The sequence below is a fragment of the Astatotilapia calliptera genome, chromosome 20 (assembly GCF_900246225.1).
Source record: "Astatotilapia calliptera chromosome 20, fAstCal1.2, whole genome shotgun sequence".
NCBI lineage: Eukaryota > Metazoa > Chordata > Actinopteri > Cichliformes > Cichlidae > Astatotilapia > Astatotilapia calliptera.
The window spans coordinates 27,076,450-27,095,788 of record NC_039321.1 but is presented as its reverse complement, the minus strand read 5'-3'; the positions used below and the strand labels follow the sequence as shown (position 1 = coordinate 27,095,788).

General features: G+C 43.0%; 2 protein-coding genes across 2 annotated transcripts; one reads left to right on the top strand and one right to left on the bottom strand.

Moving 5' to 3' along the window:
- Nucleotides 1-4,805: 4,805 nt before the first annotated feature.
- On the top strand, nucleotides 4,806-12,615 carry slc2a5 (solute carrier family 2 member 5). Its single transcript, XM_026154267.1, has 12 exons — nucleotides 4,806-4,929; nucleotides 5,033-5,131; nucleotides 5,217-5,377; nucleotides 5,457-5,581; nucleotides 5,672-5,824; nucleotides 5,927-6,052; nucleotides 6,133-6,320; nucleotides 6,446-6,556; nucleotides 6,659-6,760; nucleotides 10,606-10,681; nucleotides 10,903-11,030; nucleotides 12,217-12,615. Exons 1-12 carry the CDS (start codon nucleotides 4,885-4,887, stop codon nucleotides 12,439-12,441), a joined length of 1,539 nt encoding a protein of 512 aa, XP_026010052.1. The 5' UTR covers nucleotides 4,806-4,884; the 3' UTR covers nucleotides 12,442-12,615.
- Nucleotides 12,616-12,682: 67 nt separating this feature from the next.
- ca6 (carbonic anhydrase VI) lies at nucleotides 12,683-17,440 on the bottom strand. Its single transcript, XM_026154262.1, has 10 exons — nucleotides 17,308-17,440; nucleotides 16,556-16,735; nucleotides 16,024-16,172; nucleotides 15,531-15,626; nucleotides 14,563-14,629; nucleotides 14,268-14,425; nucleotides 13,965-14,091; nucleotides 13,746-13,829; nucleotides 13,615-13,647; nucleotides 12,683-13,530 (listed from the first exon to the last, which is right to left on the bottom strand). The coding sequence occupies exons 1-10, from the start codon at nucleotides 17,396-17,398 to the stop codon at nucleotides 12,896-12,898; spliced, it is 1,620 nt and encodes a 539-aa protein (XP_026010047.1). The 5' UTR covers nucleotides 17,399-17,440; the 3' UTR covers nucleotides 12,683-12,895.
- Nucleotides 17,441-19,339: the final 1,899 nt, after the last annotated feature.

Below are 19,339 nucleotides of genomic sequence, written 5' to 3'. Positions count from 1 at the left end.
TTTCCTGGGAGTCCCTCAGTGATTTTCATACTGGGAGGTAGGTCGATTTGAACTGACACAAATATATCATCACAAATCATGAATACTTTACATAGCAGGAAAGCCTTGGCCCACATTTATTTCAGCAGCAGGCATTTCTTTTCAATGTTGACAGTGCTGTTTGTCGTGGTCTGGGTGGTTTTCCACAGCATCAGCTCCTCCCCACTGGGTGGAGTCTTTGTTGTTCCTCACCTGATGGCAATCGGACCAGCAGTATTTATGACCGGCGCACTCAACTGGTCTTCGCCAGATTATCTGCCAACTTTAGTCAGTTCTCGGCCTCACGTCCATTCCTTGGTGACTCATCAGATGTATTAACCGTATCTCTGTTTTTCTCGTCAGCCGCGAAAACCCACCTACCAAGCTCTCCTGGAAACCAGTTTGCTGCCGCCGGTAATCCCTCTCCGTGTCGGAGCTGCCATTCTTTCCTGCCTGCCTCCCTGCATTGCATGCAGTACCCACCTGGACCTCTCCTGCCTCCCCCCTCCACGCAACCCTCACCTGCAAGTTTGTAAGACAGCTCAGTGTACTATCCTTAGATTCACTCGCAGCTCTCTGTGGAATTCCCCTGACTGCTCTCTCCTCTGTTTCAGTGCCCTGGCCCGCCACAGTTTCCCCTGCCCAGTACCTGCACTCAGTTATCCCTGCCGTCTAGTTATCATCACAGTATCTTCTCTCGCCTCAGACATCTAGTTTATGTTCATTGATTCTAGTCTGCACTTTCTGTTAGCCTTTGAGCATTGTAAAATAAATATCTCTTTTCGTTACACCTCACCCCTGGCCTCCGGTTTTGAATCTGCACTTGAGTCCCTTCCATTTCCACGGGCCACTGCGCCTGACAGCTGTTGATGTGATGCAGTGGTGACTTTTCCAAAAAGCAATGGCAGTCATGGAAACTATACATAAATGAGGGGATTTCAAAAAATGGAAATTCCACCTCAACGTCCACGTAAATTTATGCTTTGATAGTTCAGGCAGAAAAAACTGGTGTGGTCCTTTCTGTGCATCTGTACAGACTGACACTGTTTGAACTTTTGATTTACATTAGCCTTCTTTGAAATGGATTAACCACCCAGCTCACATGTTGCTGGTTCCCTGGCATGCAGTGGACTTGTTCAGCAGAATAATGTTGCATCTTCAAATAACATTCATTGCCAGAATCGTAGCTGCGCTGTACACCAAATGGTCCATGGTTTTTACAAGAGCCAACCAGCTGTTAAACGAAAAGTATTGGTCCAATAACGCACAGCGCGTTAAACCAGGACACCAAGCAGTCAAAAGAATTTCATCTTTGTGAATAAACAGTAATAACCCAATTTTCATTTCAATCACTTTATTTTTATTTTTCAAAAATGCTATTTGTTGAGTATTTCTGTTGCAAAATAAACGTCTCTACGCTTTACGCACCACGCATCAACATCCATGAAAGCGCAGTTTGAGGTGATTAAAAATACAACTATGCATTAAATTCTTTAAAAACTAATTCAGACACACTGAATGAAAAATGCCCACCCCTGTATGTCCAGTGGATTCCATCATGAGGTGATGACATCGCATACAGATTTTCTTCAGAGAAAAACACGCAGAAAATCTCCTTCGCCGCGTCTCCCGGTTTTGTCGCGCAGGACAGCGACTCCGCACAGACGTTAAGCTTACATCGCCCGGAGCGGTCCCAGTGATCCTATAGCGTCAAAAAAGCAGCTTTTGTGCATCTGACTGTAATCTGAACTCCGTTTTTAATTTAAGCTTGAGCACATGTTTGATTTCTAAAATCGACAGTCATCTCTGTCATGTCATTATTAGTTTGACAATGAATAAATAAATAAGTCGGGAGCACCTCTCTACCACGAACAACATGAATTAAGGAGCATTTTTCTCTGCGCATTCGTTTAATTTAGGAATATCTTCAAATATAAAGATTGTAAATATCTATGAGCAGTGTTGGTCAAGTTACTTGAAAATAGTAATTAGTTGCTAATACTGATTACTTCTCCAATAAAGTAATCCCGTTACTTTACACAATTTCCTTTAATAAAGTGTTCTGATTACTTATTTTCAAAAGTAATTAGTTACTTTATTACTTAGTTGCTTTTAAAAACATAATACACAACCTGAATATGTTATAAAACAATAGACATTTCAGTCCAATTCTCTTTTTTCTGCATATTTCATTATATAAAATTCCATGAAATGAAAATTTCTCTTTTTAAAACTCATTTTATTAGTTTTAATATTTTAACTTTATGCACATTGTATCAAGCAAAAACTAAATTATATCCAACATTCTCTGAATGGAAGAAATTTGTTTAACATTTAAATCTATTTTCTGCATATTCCAGCATATAATTTGTTTTGTTTAAACTCACTTTTTCAAATAGATGCAAGTAAAATAGATGCAAGTAAAACTTCAAGCCAATAGCACAAGTCACCATCAAATGTGGGATGTAAGAAGGTGATGACCTCTCCCTACTGCTGTTCTGCATAGTCCTGAACCCCCTCAGTGAGATCATTGACAAGTCTGGCTATGGAATGGAGCAGTTTTCAGCCACCTCTTGTACATGGATGACATCAAGCTGCATGCAAAGAGTGAACGAGATATCAATTCACTGATCCACACCACCAGGATACAACGATGACATCGGAATGTCGTTCAGACTGGAGAAGTGTAGTCAAGATCCATAGAGGCTGGGGTCTATTACACCAGGCAAGACCCCAGGTGCAGGCTGTGTAAAGATCCCCCTGAGAATATCCAGCACATGGCAGCAAAATGCTAGCAGGCAGGGCATACATGGAACGCCATAACCAAGGGGCTGGCATAGTATACAGAAACATCTGTGCCAAGTATGGCCTGGAAGTCAAAAGCTCAAAATGGGATACGCCCCCTAGGGTGGAGGAGAATGGCCGAGCTAAGATCCTGTGGGACGTCCAGACACAGATGAACAAAATAGTGGTGGCTAACCAACCAGACATAGTGATGGTAGACAAACAGAAGAAGATGGCTGTGGTGACAGATGTAACGATACCGAATGACAGCAACATCAGGAAGAAGGAACATGAGAAGCTGGAGAAGCTTGTGGTGACTTGTGCTATTGACTTGAAGTTGGCCTCTAGTATTTTATGCCACATCCCCATTGAGTTCCTGGTGAAGCTTTTAGGATCTCAGGTGTGGGGGATGCAGTCATATGGACCATCCAGTTCTTGTAATCAATCCAGGCAGTGCACAGGTTGGTCAGTCTGGCCTTGCAGGCGACTGCTCTGTCTACCAGTGGGTGGATTTATGCTCCTCTGTTATTCCTGCCAATCCCTTTCTGTACCCTGCTCACTTAATGAGCCTTGTGCCTGTTTATCTTGGCCGCTATGATGCCTGACAGGAGCTTCCATGTGGTACTAAGGGAGGTTATTGCTAGTAGTTGGATGGGACTGGTCCCTTCTGGAGGTCCTTGAGGATCAGGACTGTCCGGCCTTCGTTTAGCCATTCTGGGTGTCTCTCACTGACTAGCAGCTGGCTCACTTGTACTGCCAGACACTCATAGAGTGGAGTCAGCTTCTTGAGCCAGGTTGCTGTGGTCTGCTCTTAGATCCACTAGCCACTTTTATGTGTTGCGTCCTTCTCCAACATGCTCTTCCAGTATTGCTCAATAGTTTAGTTTGTCTCAGTATAGATCAGTTTTGTTCCGTGTTGCCATTCCCACCTTTGTTCTACAATAAACCACCTTCACACCTTCAGCGAGTGCCTGCGTGTGGATCCTCATTTATCTTTCCCCACACGGTTCACTCTATTCGCCGTGACAGGATCAGGTGGTTAGTCTCAGTAATAGTGTTGATAGGTATCGTCCGTAAAAGGTCAGAGAGATATGAGGGTGCCAAACCGTTGAAAGCCTGCTCAAACTTGACAAAGTAACCAGTGAAGAGATTTCAGTATTGGAATAATGTGTTCATATTTCTCATTTTTGGTTAAAATGTGAGCAGCTGCCTTTTGTACCATCTGTAAACCTCTAAAGCTTTTCTTCGGTAGCTTAGTAAGGAGAGTGTTACATTAATCAATGCGCAAAGTTTTGGGACAAATAATGTAATTTATGTGCTCCAATGACCATCATATCTGTCTTATCTGCATTAAGAAGAAGGAAATTGTCAGATAACCAGTGCCTAATTAATATAGACCATCTTCTAGTTTGGACAAATCAGCACAGTTTCCAATGGTTAATATGAATATAAATATTTACCTTAATTCCCTCATATAAATAATTCTATTTATAATAAAAATATTTTCCTGTAAAACCACAAATTTAAATTAGCACAACTGTGTAATGAAAATTTGCTGAGCTTTACAATTATATATGTATAAAATCAAACTTTGTGGTTTCATTATCTGCTTAAAAGTGGCTGCGTGGAAACAAAGGTTTGTTTCAGTAATACTCAGACTAAAACTCTTCTAAAACTATTAATAAGAATTATTTATTAATTTATATTTATGTTATATAATTATTTATATTTTAATAAATCCACCTGCACATGGATCAATAAAGCAATAAAGATGCATTATCCTTATCATTCTTTCCTTTAATGACAGCTGCATCAATTGATCTTGTTTAGTGAAGGGTACAGTGCAATGTAAGATTTAGATATCAACATTCATATCCGCTTTTAATCTTCCAGGTGTATTACATAAGAAAAATTAAAAAACTAATTAACCGGAGAGCACAGTTAGCAACATGAGTGCGATAACCATAAACCAATGCCACGCTCTCTAATCTGGTGTCCAAAGGGCAGGCAGGATCCAGTGGGCAGTAATAATAAAGTGTGCTGTTATTACTGCTGAAAGTGACAGCGAGCCCAAACACGGCCATGGCGGACACCGAGGAATGGGGAAAGCCTGTGGAGAGGAAAGGGGTGAGTTACAGTCCACGTGTGATCCCAACCATGGTCACAATTTTCTTTTCTGACTTTTCAAATAGCGCTCTGATGTTGTCCCCCTCTCCCCAACAAAAAACAGAGGCTAACTGTAGTCCTGGTGCTGGCAACACTCATAGCTGCCTTTGGTTCGTCCTTCCAGTACGGCTATAATGTCTCTGTGGTCAACTCTCCATCGCAGGTAAGCTGATTAAAGAAAGAAAAGCTTGAATGGAACTCGCTGGGAAGATAATTCGTTCCTATCAGTGCTCTCCTGCTCTTTTCAGTTCATGCAGCAGTTTTATAATACAACCTACATGGAGCGTTACCACAGCCCGATGGAGGAGAACGTCCTGACTCTGCTGTGGTCTCTCTCCGTGTCCATGTTCCCTCTCGGAGGCTTCTTCGGCTCTCTGATGGTGGCCCCTCTGGTCAACAAACTTGGGAGGTGAGAATCTGCTTTATTCCACGTGTAGTTTAGCATGCTCTGCATGTTTCTTGGAACTAATGCTTCATCCCTGCTACAGGAAGGGCACCCTCCTCTTCAACAACATCTTCTCCATCGTCCCTGCTATAATGATGGGAGTCAGTGAGATCGCCAAGTCCTACGAGATCATCATTGTGGCCAGGTTTATAGTAGGCATCTGTGCAGGTCAGCTCCCGAATTTAACAACAGCCCAGGTTAAGGATCAGGCGTGATCAGGCGGTTTAGCTTCACCCGTGCATGCTTTCCCATCTGCAGGTCTCTCTTCCACTGTGGTGCCCATGTATCTGGGTGAGATCGCTCCCAAAAACCTGAGGGGAGCTCTCTGCATTGTTCCAGAACTTTTCATCACTTTTGGCATCCTCTGCGCCCAAGTGCTGGGCATTAGAAACATACTGGGAAACAGCACAGGTAGTTAAGTTTGTATATGTTTGATCATTTATTCATCAGATGCTGAGACATGGTCTTAAGAATAAGTTTAAAAGCGTATCTGTGTTCCTTGTGTGTGTCCAGGCTGGACCCTCCTGCTTGGCCTTACTGGTATTCCCGCCGCGATTCAGCTCCTGCTGCTCCCCTTCTTCCCTGAGAGCCCCAGGTACATGCTCATCCAGAATGGAGACGAGAAGAAAGCAACGAAAGGTAAGAAAGTGCGATGTTGCACAACTACACATCGAAGATAAACTGAGCATTTATGGCACTGTATGCATTTCCACTCTTAGCACTGCAGCGCCTGCGTGGGTGGGACGACGTGGACAGCGAGCTGTTGGAGATGCGTCAGGAGGACCAGTCCGAGAAGGCCGAAGGTCACCTGAGTGTGTTCTCCCTGCTGTCCCAGCGCTCTCTTCGCTGGCAGCTGATCTCCATAGTCGTCATGATGATGGGCCAGCAGCTGTCGGGTGTCAATGCGGTGAGACGTGCCCATCCAGTTGTCCTCGTCCCTCTCAGTTTCAGGATGCATGACAACATCTATGTTCTTGCTTATTCACAGGCTGTTGTGTTATAACCATAATGCATTTCTCTCTTTTCTCTCAGATCTACTACTATGCCGACAGCATATACGGCTCTGCAGGAGTCAGGGAGAGTGACATCCAGTATGTCACAGTGGGAACGGGAGCAGTGAATGTCTTTATGAGTGTAACTGCTGTAGGTACCCAGCAAAGCTGAGGGGAGGAGCTGTTTGTCTGTCTGCTGTTTGATCATGTGAGATGGAGATAACCACTGTGAACGGGGGTTTTGTCATCCCAGGTGTTCATCGTGGAAGCCTCAGGTCGCCGCCTGCTCCTCCTCTGTGGTTTTGGGATCTGCTGCGGAGCCTGTGTGCTGCTCACTGTCGCACTCAACTTGCAGGTATGGTACAGACCTGTCAGCACTACTAATGCCTGCAACCTGTCACTCTGCTGCCCTCTAGTGGTTCAGTTATTAGTTCCCCAACCTGGAAAGAATCAGAGGAGATTTGTAAGACGTCTCAGGATCAGAGAGTAATGCCGCATGAGGTTGATTTAATTGCAGCTATAGACAGGCCTTTAAAGACTTCATCTTTATCTGTTTCATTTTAATTTTGTTCCCTCACCTGCACTTTGTCCCCATTGGGTTCCAGCTCTATTGAATAATTAATCAATGAAGAGCACATTATGAAGGTGTTACTCATGGTTTTAACTGCAATAAAAAAAATAGAGGCACTGCTGCTGTTGAGACCATGATTATGGCTTTTCCCCCCACTCATCTTTCATCCATTTAAGTCAAAATGGATGGACTTTTATCAGAATGTGGTGGCGCAAAGGAGGATAACCAGTAAAGATGACTAAAGGGTGTTGACAACGCCACCTGGGGAGGGAGTTACACCCCAGGAGAGATTTCTATAGCCAATGCAAATGCCATACTAGTTACAGAAGCTCGTTATTAGCAAGCAGAGGTGAGGCAGAACATTTTTACAATCAATATTTATTAGGAAAAACTAGTAAAAGCATAGACCTGTAAAATAAGAGAACTTCTTAAGGTAGCAGGGCTGACAATGCAAGACCGATAATTAAACACTTTATTAACAAACAATGATTAAAAAGACAAGGCTCACTGCTACGGTGCTACTCTAGTAAAATAGCATTTTGGTAAAATAACTGAACAAAATAGTGGAGACCGGCAACTTGAGGAGGCAACCTACAGAGAGGAGTGACCAAGGGTGCCATCAATTACTCACACGTGTAGTTTCACTGCAAACCTCACTGTCACTCTCACTGCAATCTAAAGGGTCCAATCTACCTATTTCCCAGTGTGTACACTCTCATGTATCAGGGGGATTCCACCTCACGTGCCTAGCCCCACAACAAGCGGCCGTACCGCCATTAAGGCAAAAAAAACCAAAAAAACATAAAAGATCAAACAAGTCAGTAAAAGAGATGTAAACAAAACAAGAACAAATACACCCTAAGATACAATTCTTTATAAAAGCATGATCAAAATACAAACAATTCAGAGTAAAAAAGACCATAAAACCAGGAGCCAGTCAAGGCCAGTCCATAAAACAACAACAAGCCTACAACAGTGTGGCACGATCCACTTTTTAAAGGGCAATACTAAAATGAGCAGCTTTCCTGAAGAAATAAAACCACTCTGCAGTGCTTAGCCGCCTAACGCTCTTGGCCACCTTGGACAGGGAAAGAATGCCAAATGGCTCTCTGTTAGTGAAGCCCAGCTCTTTCTTATAACGTCCTCTAATTATTGGCTGGGAAGGGTGTGGATGTTAGCGCTGCATTCGTGGACATCACGTAAGAAACCAACCTACCCAAAATCTACTTCACTACAAAAGCATCACAAAAACATCACCTCAGTGTTGGTCTTGGGTCCCAGTTTGAACCTGCATTGTTGAAAAGGCCTCTACAAACAGGTTTTTGTATTTTTCCTCTTACACATTTGTAAATGACATATAAATGAAATAAAAACTTTCAGCTTTTACTTAAGTGGTTTAACAAAAACTTATCCAATATCTGTTCAAGGCTATGTTTTATACATCGTTCTTCATCTACTGTAACTGCAAAGTTGAGATCAGGCCATCAAAGAATTTCTTCTTCTTCTTTGTGAAACTATTGGGTCCCTTTTGTGGTATGCTTTGGGTTTTTATCCATTTTTACTGTGAAGTGTTGTCTGATCACTTCGGATCTGAGCACAGATCAAGTGTACAGTATAGCCCTGTACACTTTATAGTTTGTCCTGTTTAAATTAAAAAATTAAGCACATATGTTATCAGTTTAATTTGAACAAGAGTAAAGACTGCACCTGATCATGAAACTGCTATTCATTTGTCCAATTTTGCTGAATGTGTTTTCTGAAAATGAGAGATTAAAAACAGCTTTGTCTCCATAGTGTAGTGGTTTAGAGATCAAATCATCCCAGTTCAGTGCCGTGAGGAGACCCAAATCCCTTTGGGACTGTGACAGGAAGGGCTTCTGGTGATTTAAAAAAACAAAAAAGAAAGCTGAACCAAACATCTGGCACATGATAAATGGCAGGAAACTGGATGCAGGTGGATTGGAGGTCAGACAACAATGATTCGTTTTTTTTTCTTTTTCTTTTGTCCCTACCTAGCAGTTGGCAAAGGAGGTCTATGAAGCCAATACAAGGCTGTGGGTGCCGTAGGGGTTCCAGCTTGGTCAACGATGTATTTCAAGGCCTTGCGATCTATGGCCTTGACCTTTGCTTGCTCGATGGATAGATATTGTTGTTTAAGATCATCTTCGATTTGCAGTCGATGAACACAATCCCTGTCCTCTGTCTACATTGAACTCTTTAGTTGATCAGTTGGCGAAGAATGAAAATCTGATTGCAGCAATCCCTCCCAGGTCGAAAACAGGCTTGCTCTTCTTTGCTTTACTGCTCACAATGTTTTTGCAGGCGCAACCGGATGATTTTCATTGTGATCTTACCAGTGGTGGAACAGAGGCTAATTTCACGGTAGTTCTTGCACTCACGGCTGTGGCCTTTACCTTCTCCTCTGTTCCCCAGATCAGTCGAATTAGTCCATGCAGTTGAGAAATGAGGATATCCCCTCCTGTTTTGATTGCCTCTGCAGCGACGTGGTCTAGCCTGGGTGTTTTCCCATTCATATGCTTGACTTCTTCGATTGTTGGTTCGGTGTCCGACAATGGGAAATGGTGGGGGTCGATTTCGGGAGGCACTGTAGTTGGGCCTGGGTCATGGTTGTAGAGGCCATGTTCTTTCCAACAATGAAGGTGTTTGGAGCGCACAAAGGTACCATCTGCTTTCTTGGTGTTGTCGTTGGTGGAATTCAACTTGTCACTTAGACCTCGCAACATGTAGTAGAGTGTGCAGTTTTCATGCCTTGACAATGCTTCTTCAGGTCTCCAACCACTTTCCCAGAATGCGTCCCTCTTCATCATCCTGCGCACTTGTAGATTGAGTAAGCAGCAACTAATAAATATAATAATAAATATAGTAACTAAAAATAATATAGTAAATAATTAAATAATTTGACTTTGATTACTGAATCAAAGTCAACCGGTTTTGTTCTTTTGTGTTCTGCTACCAGGTTGAGAGTTTCATTGGATATCCATAATTAGCTGTGGCGCTGAGTCGAGTAGTGATCAGAGCCAAAGACAACCATGATAGCCATTTAAAGATGTAATCTTTGTATGTTTGATTTAATTTCACCTGCACTTTATCCCCATGTTTTGGCCATTTCTGAAAAGCCACAGTGAGAACTCCTGCAGGACAGCTAAGGAACAGCAGAATAGGACATGATGACAGATTGGCAAAATAATTAAACAAGACGCAACCAGTAAAAAGCCAAAATAACAAACGGTGTCACTGTGCTACAGATTACCAGCCTGTAATCATGTTGTACGTCTAGGATTCCCATCATGGTCTGAGACAGTAAAGTGATATTTTGGCCCCTTTGTTTGCAGGAGCCATGACACCTGACACTAAACACTGACTATTAGAGAGAACCGCCAACGCAGTGCTGCCCTCCTTCAAACCTGCAACCTCACCTGGAGCCAATGTTTTCAGACAGGCGTCATTTTCAGCAGCAGTAAAGGCACAATTTAGAGACACAATGGAGAGTAGGCACATTAATCATCTGCCTTTGATCCTCAAGGCCTCCATGTGGAGCCGTTAATGTTGCTCCTGCTTACAAACATCAGAAGGAATAGTTACTGAGAGCTGCTTGTCTGTGTTTGCAGGAGACTGTGACATGGATGCCCTATGTCAGCATCGCCTCTGTCATCGTCTACGTCATCGGACATGCCATAGGGCCGAGTGAGTCTGTCTGAGTAGACCTGTTGGTATTTACACACATACTGATTACAGCAGGGCGCTCCATTAGCTGAAGTGTTGTTTAGATGTAACCAGGCATATAATCAAAGTTTGTACATCAGCACTCAGTTTGTTTGAGACATGAGCATCCTCTCTGACTGTGAAGACTGATGATGTCTGTCTCGAGTGTTTTGGTTGTGGTTAATTGCATTTTTGTTCTGCAGGTCCCATTCCTTATGTGGTGGCCACTGAGATGTTCCGGCAAACAGCCAGGCCTGCGGCGTTCATGGTGGCCGGCTCCGTCCACTGGCTCTCCAACTTCGTCGTTGGTTTAATCTTTCCCTTCCTCGAGGTTAGTCACTCAATTTTTACAGGTTCAGACTTCAGTGGAATTAGTTCCAGATGTTTTATCAAGCATAACCAGCAAGGCAGTTTATGTCCTCGATATATTGTGATCCTTTGTGTCACTTATAATTGGATTACTTTGATATTTTCTTTTCAGTTTGCATAGATTTGAAAGCAAGCTGGCGAGCTGGCAGGTAGGAGGAAAAGAGAAAGAACACAGAGGAGATCTATGGATGTAGTGACGGAGGACATGCAGAAAGTTGTGTGACACAGGAGGATGCTGGGGATAGGATGAGATGGAGGCTGAGGTTTGATTCAGGTATCAAACTGAGAACAAAACAAAAAAACCAGTTGGTTCCTCCTGTTTATTATTGATTGCTGTCATGCTAGAGAATGCAGTTTGGACCTATCACTCACCTACCTGATGCACACTTCACCTTAGGTGACATTTAGAACATTTATTGTGCATGCTCAAAAAAGGAGTGATTTTTCTTGGGTGGATGGCTTAGTGTTGCTGGCTGCTGAACTAGTCAGGAACAGTTTCTGTGTGCAAAACTAGCTTGTTGTTTGACTCACAGTAAACAGGGCAGACTGGAGCCAGGGGTGATCAAATCAGCTGATTAAAACAGGCAGGCAGGTGGGAAGCTGGTGGATCTAAGCACAAGAGAACAGTGTTGGTTTCGGTCATCGAGTGAAGTGGGAAAAACTGGAAAGGGAGTGGCTCACCTACTCCTCGTACACAAACACAGACAGAGAAAACAAAATAAGAGGAGGACAAGAAGAGGCACAACATAGGGAATGAGGAGGAGGAAGATACATGAGGAATGCAAACATGCAGAGAGTGCCAGAAACATTTTTTACTGCATTTACAACGCCTGAAACATAATGTCGGAGCTTGAATACTATAACACCAGAAAACATATTGTAAAATCTTAAATGAGGAGACATTATGTGTAGGAGTTTTCACTGAATGACGTGATCTTAGATATAAACATAAGCTTCATCTCATGTTTACTTCCTCTTACATGTTTAAACCTGAAAGTGTAATCAAGGGAAGAAGATGCTTGAGAAACATCTATAAAGAGCAGTGTTTCACTTTTGACCTCACCTTGTTTGCTCTGTTTGTCTTCCTGACATATTTACATTTCATGTCGAGGACCCAGAAATCACATTTCCTCTCCTTCTCTCCCCAGCGAGGCCTGGGCCCCTACAGCTTCATCATTTTTGCCGTCATCTGTCTGGTCACCCTGATCTACATCTGGCTGGTGGTGCCCGAAACAAAGAAGAAGACCTTCCTGGAGGTCTTCCAGATGTTTGCAAAGAGGAACAAAGTGGAGTTAAATCTGGGTGACGGCGATCTGCCGCTGAAAGAGCTCAAAGAGAGCCCACAGGATGCACAGAAGGCCACGCCCTTCTGAAGAAAGAAGGAGAACATTGATAGAAGAGGAAGTATTCGCTGCGGGTGTGGAGCGAGGGAGTGTGTGTGTGGTAGAAGACTTGACAGTGTTTTCATTTTAGATGCCTCTGTGTGCCTTTTCTTTGTATTTGCACCTGCAGATGTTGGTAGATTTTCATGCAGGCTAAGGTTTGCTGTGAGTCGGTGTATGCACTAGATGCAGCGTTAAGGACGTGTGAAGGAGTCAGTGAGCAGACAGCAGGTCTCTTGTAAGCTTTTATTGATGACATATGAATGCAGTACATGGCTCAAGCTGTGACGTCTTTTTAATATTGGCCTGTAGGCGCCTTGAAAAGCATTTTGTCCTTTGTAAAACATACCATGAACCCTTCACCAACAATTCAATCAAATCCCCAACATCAACAGATGATATTCTGCCTTGTTGCAGCATGTTGAAGCTCATACAAACAGAAGCATCAGGAACATCTGTACTGACTGTCCAGCTGCACCCCTCCGTACATGCTCAGTTTGGTGTTTCCCCAGCTGAAGACATTTCCCACCACCATGCTGTTATTCATGCATTGCATTTGGTCTCGGATATCTGCTGTGGTCAGCACATAGTCCCACACGTTGACATCAGTCATCTTCCCCACAAAGCCATCAGCATTGAAGATTCCCAGTAAGCCATCCTGGTCTTTGCCCAGAAGGAACACACCGCCAGATCTGATTGTATAATCCCTTCTGAGGTACCGCTGCTCCCCCACCATGCCGTTAATCCAGAGCTCCGCACCGCCGGTGTGCGACGACCAGGTAATGCAGTAGTTCACCCAGTCCTTGGGCTTGAAGTTGTGCGGCAAGTTGACAAACTCGTTGCCAATCCAGAGGCCGACTTCTCTCGCATCCCTGCCCTCTTCGAGGGAGATCATCAGCTCGTTGTCATTGCCGTTGCTGGAGTAGGAGATGACGGTGTGGACTCCTTCGACCTGAGGCAGGACGTGCATGCAGACGGTGAAGGCGTCCAGGTCCATGGGGTGGCTGAGGCTGGCCAAAGCATAACTGCCAGAATCTTTCTCCCGAAAGTTGAGCACCAAAGGAAACAAAGAGACAGTTTCTGAGGACAGAAAACAAGAATCAGGCTGGAGAAGCGCCATCTTACTTTAACTGCAGATCAATATCAAATTTTAAAACCACCCACCATGTCTGGTAGGCCTTGAGCTGTGAAATCCACCTAAAGGGAAGAAATGAGAAAGTAGCAAACACTGCAGAGTAAATACAGCCATCTCTTACATATAGCTATGTTTGGCAGTTTTTAAGATGAGCAAGCACCTGAATGAATGTTCTTTCCAATGGATGTTATCAGACCCTCGATCTTGTGGAGCCTGGATTCCATTTCATCTTGCCGACAAAATGCTGAAAAAACAAACAGTCAAAGGAAGCACTGAGAAATAGACTCAAGCTTGCACATCTCCTTCCACCCAACACCAGTTCTAAGGATAAAAATAATAACATCATTGTGCAATCGTGTGGTAACGATAAGCTACACACTTCCTTTCCCGAGGCGCGGCAAGAAAGAAGACTCCACAATACGCCCATTGAGAGGCTGAGCAATGCGGTAATCATTCCAGAGGGTCTTGTTGTCCATGTCCATCAGTGTGCTCTCCAGTTTCCTGATCTGAACGCCGCAGAAGAGCAGATAAGTTTGTGGCACAGCAGCAAAATAGATTTAAAAGAAACCAATTCCCTTCAACAGTTTTCCACTTAGGACTTAGGCTTATGACTTTATTTTAAAAAAACATCAGTTCTTGAAAAAAATAGTTTTGGAGCAGAGGGCTCTCTGGGCGGCCTTACCTGGTTGTGTGAAAGAGTAATGGGCGTATCAAACACAGTCCAGAGGATGCTCTCGTAGCAGGGCGGAGTGGTGAGGGAGCCCTGGTATCTGAAGAAGTGGTTCAGGTTCTCGGGGAGCATTGAGCGGACATCAAGGTTGGATATGTTCATGGACTGACCTGTGAGGGTTACACAAACACCACGTTAAACTAAACCAGTGAGTTATGGCTCAGCTAGAGGTCACATTTGGATTCTGACCCCAAGTAGAGCAATGTGGGTTTTTTCTTTTGTTTGTTTGTTTTATTGAGTAACTCACCAGCATACTTGATTTTCTTCAAGTTTGCAATAAAATCACTATAGTAGGTGTTCTCAAAATGGCCATCCTGGAAAGAAAATAAAACAAAGCTGTGTTAAAGTTTATGATTAAATTTTCATTGAAAAGAAATAATTCTGACTTGACCCCACAAATGCAGGCTTTAGAGGATTATTACAGTTTTTTAGAACCTTTGTGTTGCTTTAACATTCATCATAAAATTGTATTTAACATGCTTAAAAGGCATTAATACAACCAAAAATACAGATTTATTAACTTGTTTTATAAAGAGCTAGAAACCAAAAAAAAGTTGATTTCTTTAAAAAAAAAAAAAAAATACAACAACCGACATTTGATGAGTCACTTGTGACTGTTGCACACATCTGGCAGTTTTGGTCATGTTTTTATAGATAAGTTATAATTTTTAGTCATTCTGACTGTTTCATGTTCCTTCTTTGATAGATGTCAGATATTAACTTATGAGTAAAGTGCTGTAGAAGTGAAAATAAAGTCCCAGTTGCATTTAAACTCTCACTTGGATGCATCTAAATTATTTGACTCCAAACTGCTGCTACCACAGTAGATGCCAGCTGTGGTGTTGCTGTGGCGATGACCTCTCAAAGGAAAGGAAAGGAAGCGTCTCATAGCTGAAGGTTACAGGCTGTCTGAGATCCAGAGCAGCCCGGTGGAAACAAGCGCTCATTCACTGTGCTGCCGTGTAGCTGAAGACTCAATAAAGCCTATAACCCGGCAGGATGAGCAGAACAAAGTATCGCAGACTTCAAAGACTGTCAGACTGTTTGCCAAATTTATGTTTTTTCACTGCAAAGTATGTTATTTTTCACTTTCTAAACTTCTCACAGTGTCAGTTGTGGTCTTCTGTCTAACAGAACACTTGTACTCTGTGCAGTTGTGTACGAGCCTAGTGGTTAGAGAGAGAAGAGAGGAAGGGGTATTTGTGGCTCACGTACTTCATAGAAAAAGGCGAGGACAGCAAGCCCGTCTGGCTTATCTCTGGCCTCAGTAAAGCTCTTGTACTTGTCAGAGTTGTAATGGACCACATGCAGCTGGAAGAGAAGGTTAAGAGTCAGGAGAGGTTAAGTGCCAAATATGCTAAGTGACCTGCGATTTGGATGGAAACATCAGGAGATAGAAATGCATTTACTAACTTTAAATTCAGTTTTAATCTAAGAACAAATCGATTGTTCAGCTGTTTGATGAAATGAAAGAAAGTCTTAAAACTGTTCAACATGAAGCTGCTTGTGCGCAGCTCAGAAATGGTTTCACAAACGAGTGCTGATTACTAGATGCAGGTCATTCTGGTTTCCATTCTGATGAAACCCAACATCACTTTAAACTTCTGCACCTACATTTATAATATATCTCAATTGTTGGTTGAGCATGAGGAGGACATTAAAACCTGGCTTTACTGCAGTGGCCAGCCTTTGTGTTTTGTAAGCCTACCTCTGCCATGTAGCGGATCCCGTCTATGGTGTGCTCTGCTCCGCTGGCCTCCAGGTCCCAGCCACCCCAGTGCAGGTGCATCTGGACGGCTGTGTACTTTCCCGGGAGTCCCTCAGTGATCTTCATACTGGGAGGTAGGTCGATTTGAACTGATGGTGACACCAATATATCATCACAAATCATGAATACTTTACATAGCTGCCGCTGTATGTCTGATTTCCGGAAAGCCTTAGCCTACATTTATTTCAGCAGCAGGCTGGTCAGTGTTATCAGTGCTGTTGATGCGATGTGATGCAGTGATGACTTTTCCAAAAACTATTGCAGTCTCGGAAAATATAGATAAAAGAGAGGATTTCTAAAAATGCAAATTCTACCTCAACATCAACGTAAATATTGGCTTTATAGTTCCGGAACTATTGCAGAAAAAACTGTGGTTTGGTGGTCTCTGTGCAAGTTAATAGTGAACTTAGTAAACTTGGTAATTTTTGGTTTTTTGTAGGCTACTATTATTATTTTTGCCGACTTTTCTTACCGGAGTGCCCGTTGTTGGACATGAGAAAAGTCCCTTTCTGCGCGTCATATCCGCTGAATTCCAATTGTAACAAGTCAGGGTTGTGCCTAACGTTGCGCCGCTGGATGTCAATCGGGGACTGCTTCTTACCGCCGCACGCAGGGTACTGGGTTGCCCAGTGCATTTGATCCAAAGCGCCCTCTGTATGGAAAAACAGACAGCTGATTATCCGCTTAAATGCCAAAAGGTTCCTAGAGTGAGATACATGCACGAACAGACTGACACTGTTTGAACTGTCGATTTACATTAGCCTTCTTTGAAATGGATTAACCACCTAGCTCACATGTTACTGGTTCCCTGGCACGCCGGGGGCTTGTTCAAGAGAATAATGTTGCGTCTTCAAATAACATTCATCCCCAGAATCTTAGCAGCAGCTGCGCTGTACACCAAATGGTCCCTTCATGGTTTTTACAAGAGTGAACCAGCTGTTAACCGAAAAGTATTTGTCCAATAAGTCACCCGGGACACCAAGCAGTCAAAGGAATTTGATCTTTGTGAATAAACAGTAATAACCCAATTTTCATTTCAATCACTTTATTTTTTTACAATGCTATTTGTTAATTCATTGTGTTGCACAATAAACGGCTTTACGCACGCTTTACGCACCACTCCTCAACTCCAGTGAAAGCACAGTTCTAGGGGATTTAAAAAAAAAAATAGTGCCGTAAATTATATTAAAACTAATACAGACACGCTGAAAGAAAAATGCCCACCTTTGTATGTCCAGTGGATTCCATGATGAGGGATGGCATCGCCGACCACATAGGCGAAAAGCGCGGAGAAAAACACGCAGAAAAGCTCCATCGTTGCGTCTCCTGGCTGTGTCGCGCAGACAGTGACTCCTCACAGAGGTTTACTCTCAAGATTGAAACAGCAAGTGAAAGGGGGGCGGGGGGTGAAACTACTGCTGAAAACGCCCAGAGCGCTTCCCAGCAGTCCCACAGTGTCAAGAGAGCAGCTTTTGGCTGTCAGCTGAACTCCCTTTTTAATTTAAGTTTGAGCTCATATTTGATTTCTAAAATCCACTGTCCTCTAGGTCATGTCATTATCAGTGGTTTATGGTTTTTGGCAATGATTAAATGATTAAATCAGTCAATCAATCAGGAGCACCTCTCTATCAAGAAACAAGATCCATTTAGGAGTATTTTCTCTGCGCATTCATTTAACTTGGAAAAATCTCCAAATACAGAGAACGGTCTAAGGCATGGCGACGTCTTTTTAGTCGCATCACACTTACTCGTTTTTGTCACAGCGAGTTCTGATTACTCATATTTCTTGTTATTGCCTCAAGAAAAAAAAATGCTGACGTAGGGTTTTAACAGAACTGTATTAGTGGGAAACGAATGCCACAAACACAATCATACAAGTCCAACTGAAGAAGAAAAAATAGCAACACCATATGGTGGAACTGTGGGAGCCAGTGGCAGGTAGGTGTTAAAAACAAAAAAAAAATACAACTTGTATCACCTGCTAGTGCATGCTGGTCGCAACTTGCCCAACGCCTCAGCTTTAAACGCCTGAGCAGTCAAAGTGTGTGAAAGGGGTGTGTGAGTGTGTCAGAGTTCGCCTCGGAGGAGCAAATGTCCTTACCAGGATAAAATACTAATAATAAAACGCTTAGTTTGTCTTTAGGGGGGTGCAGAAATGGCCAGTGAGAAATTTTAAAAGGTTAGTTCTGCGTTTCTTTCCTTATATTTTTTCTTCCTCGCCCCAATGCAGCACAAACACACCCTCGGTTTTCAGGTGTTTACAAGTGGTCAGCCCTGGTCACGTTGCACAATGTAGATTTTTTTAAGTAAATATTTAAGTGTTTCTTTTTATTTCATTGAGTATTAAAATGTACAGCACGTTATTGCTAATAAAGTCTTTTGCATCTGTCATTATGACTTGCAACCTCATGACAGCGATGATAGCAGCAACTAATGATCTGAAAAAAGGCGCTGGCCTAAACTCAAAAAGTGTAAAGGACTGTCTCCTTTCATCCTGCTCAGTGTTGCCAAATGATGCTGAAAAACAGGAGTCCATAAACTCATCACTTTTAGGCTGAACTATTGCAGTTCCCCTTTTATCAGGTTGTCAGTAGCTTCCTGAAAAGCTTCTTTCTGATTGAAAATGCTGCAGTAAAAGTTCTAGCAAGAGAGGCAATATTTCTCCCATATTAGCTCCTCTAATATTCACAATCTATAATTATTCACCTTGCATAAAACAGTCCTGAGTGATCAGACCCTGTCATGTCGTAATGACACCACAGTACCATATTGTCCCAGCAAAGATTGTAGGTTTGTTGGTGGTGCCCTCAGTTTCTAAAAGCAGAACTGGAGGTAGAGGCTTCAGATATCAGGGTCTTCTTCTGTGAAACCACTCTCCTTATGATTAGCCTTCAATCTTTGTATTTTCTCAAAGCTTATAGTTAGGACTGGATCCAGTGACCTTGAACCAAGGTCAGGCTGATGACCCCTCACTGTGCACCGAGCTCCTTTCTACTCGCCCCACTTTCACTGCCATTGTATTTCCTAAACTTTGTGCATTGCCTTTTGACTTCCCTGCATTCCCTTGTACCTTTCTGCAGATATGTCTGAGTTCTTTCTTCACTTTTAACCCTCACTTTGGCCAGTTGAGATTGATGGGAAACCTTCTCCGAGTTCGGCTTTGAAGGAGACGTCTTCCTGTTGGAAGGTACTTCCTCTTCTCCCCATTGTCTTTGTTTTTGTTAATAAGGATTTGCTGGTTTTCTTTCAGCATTAC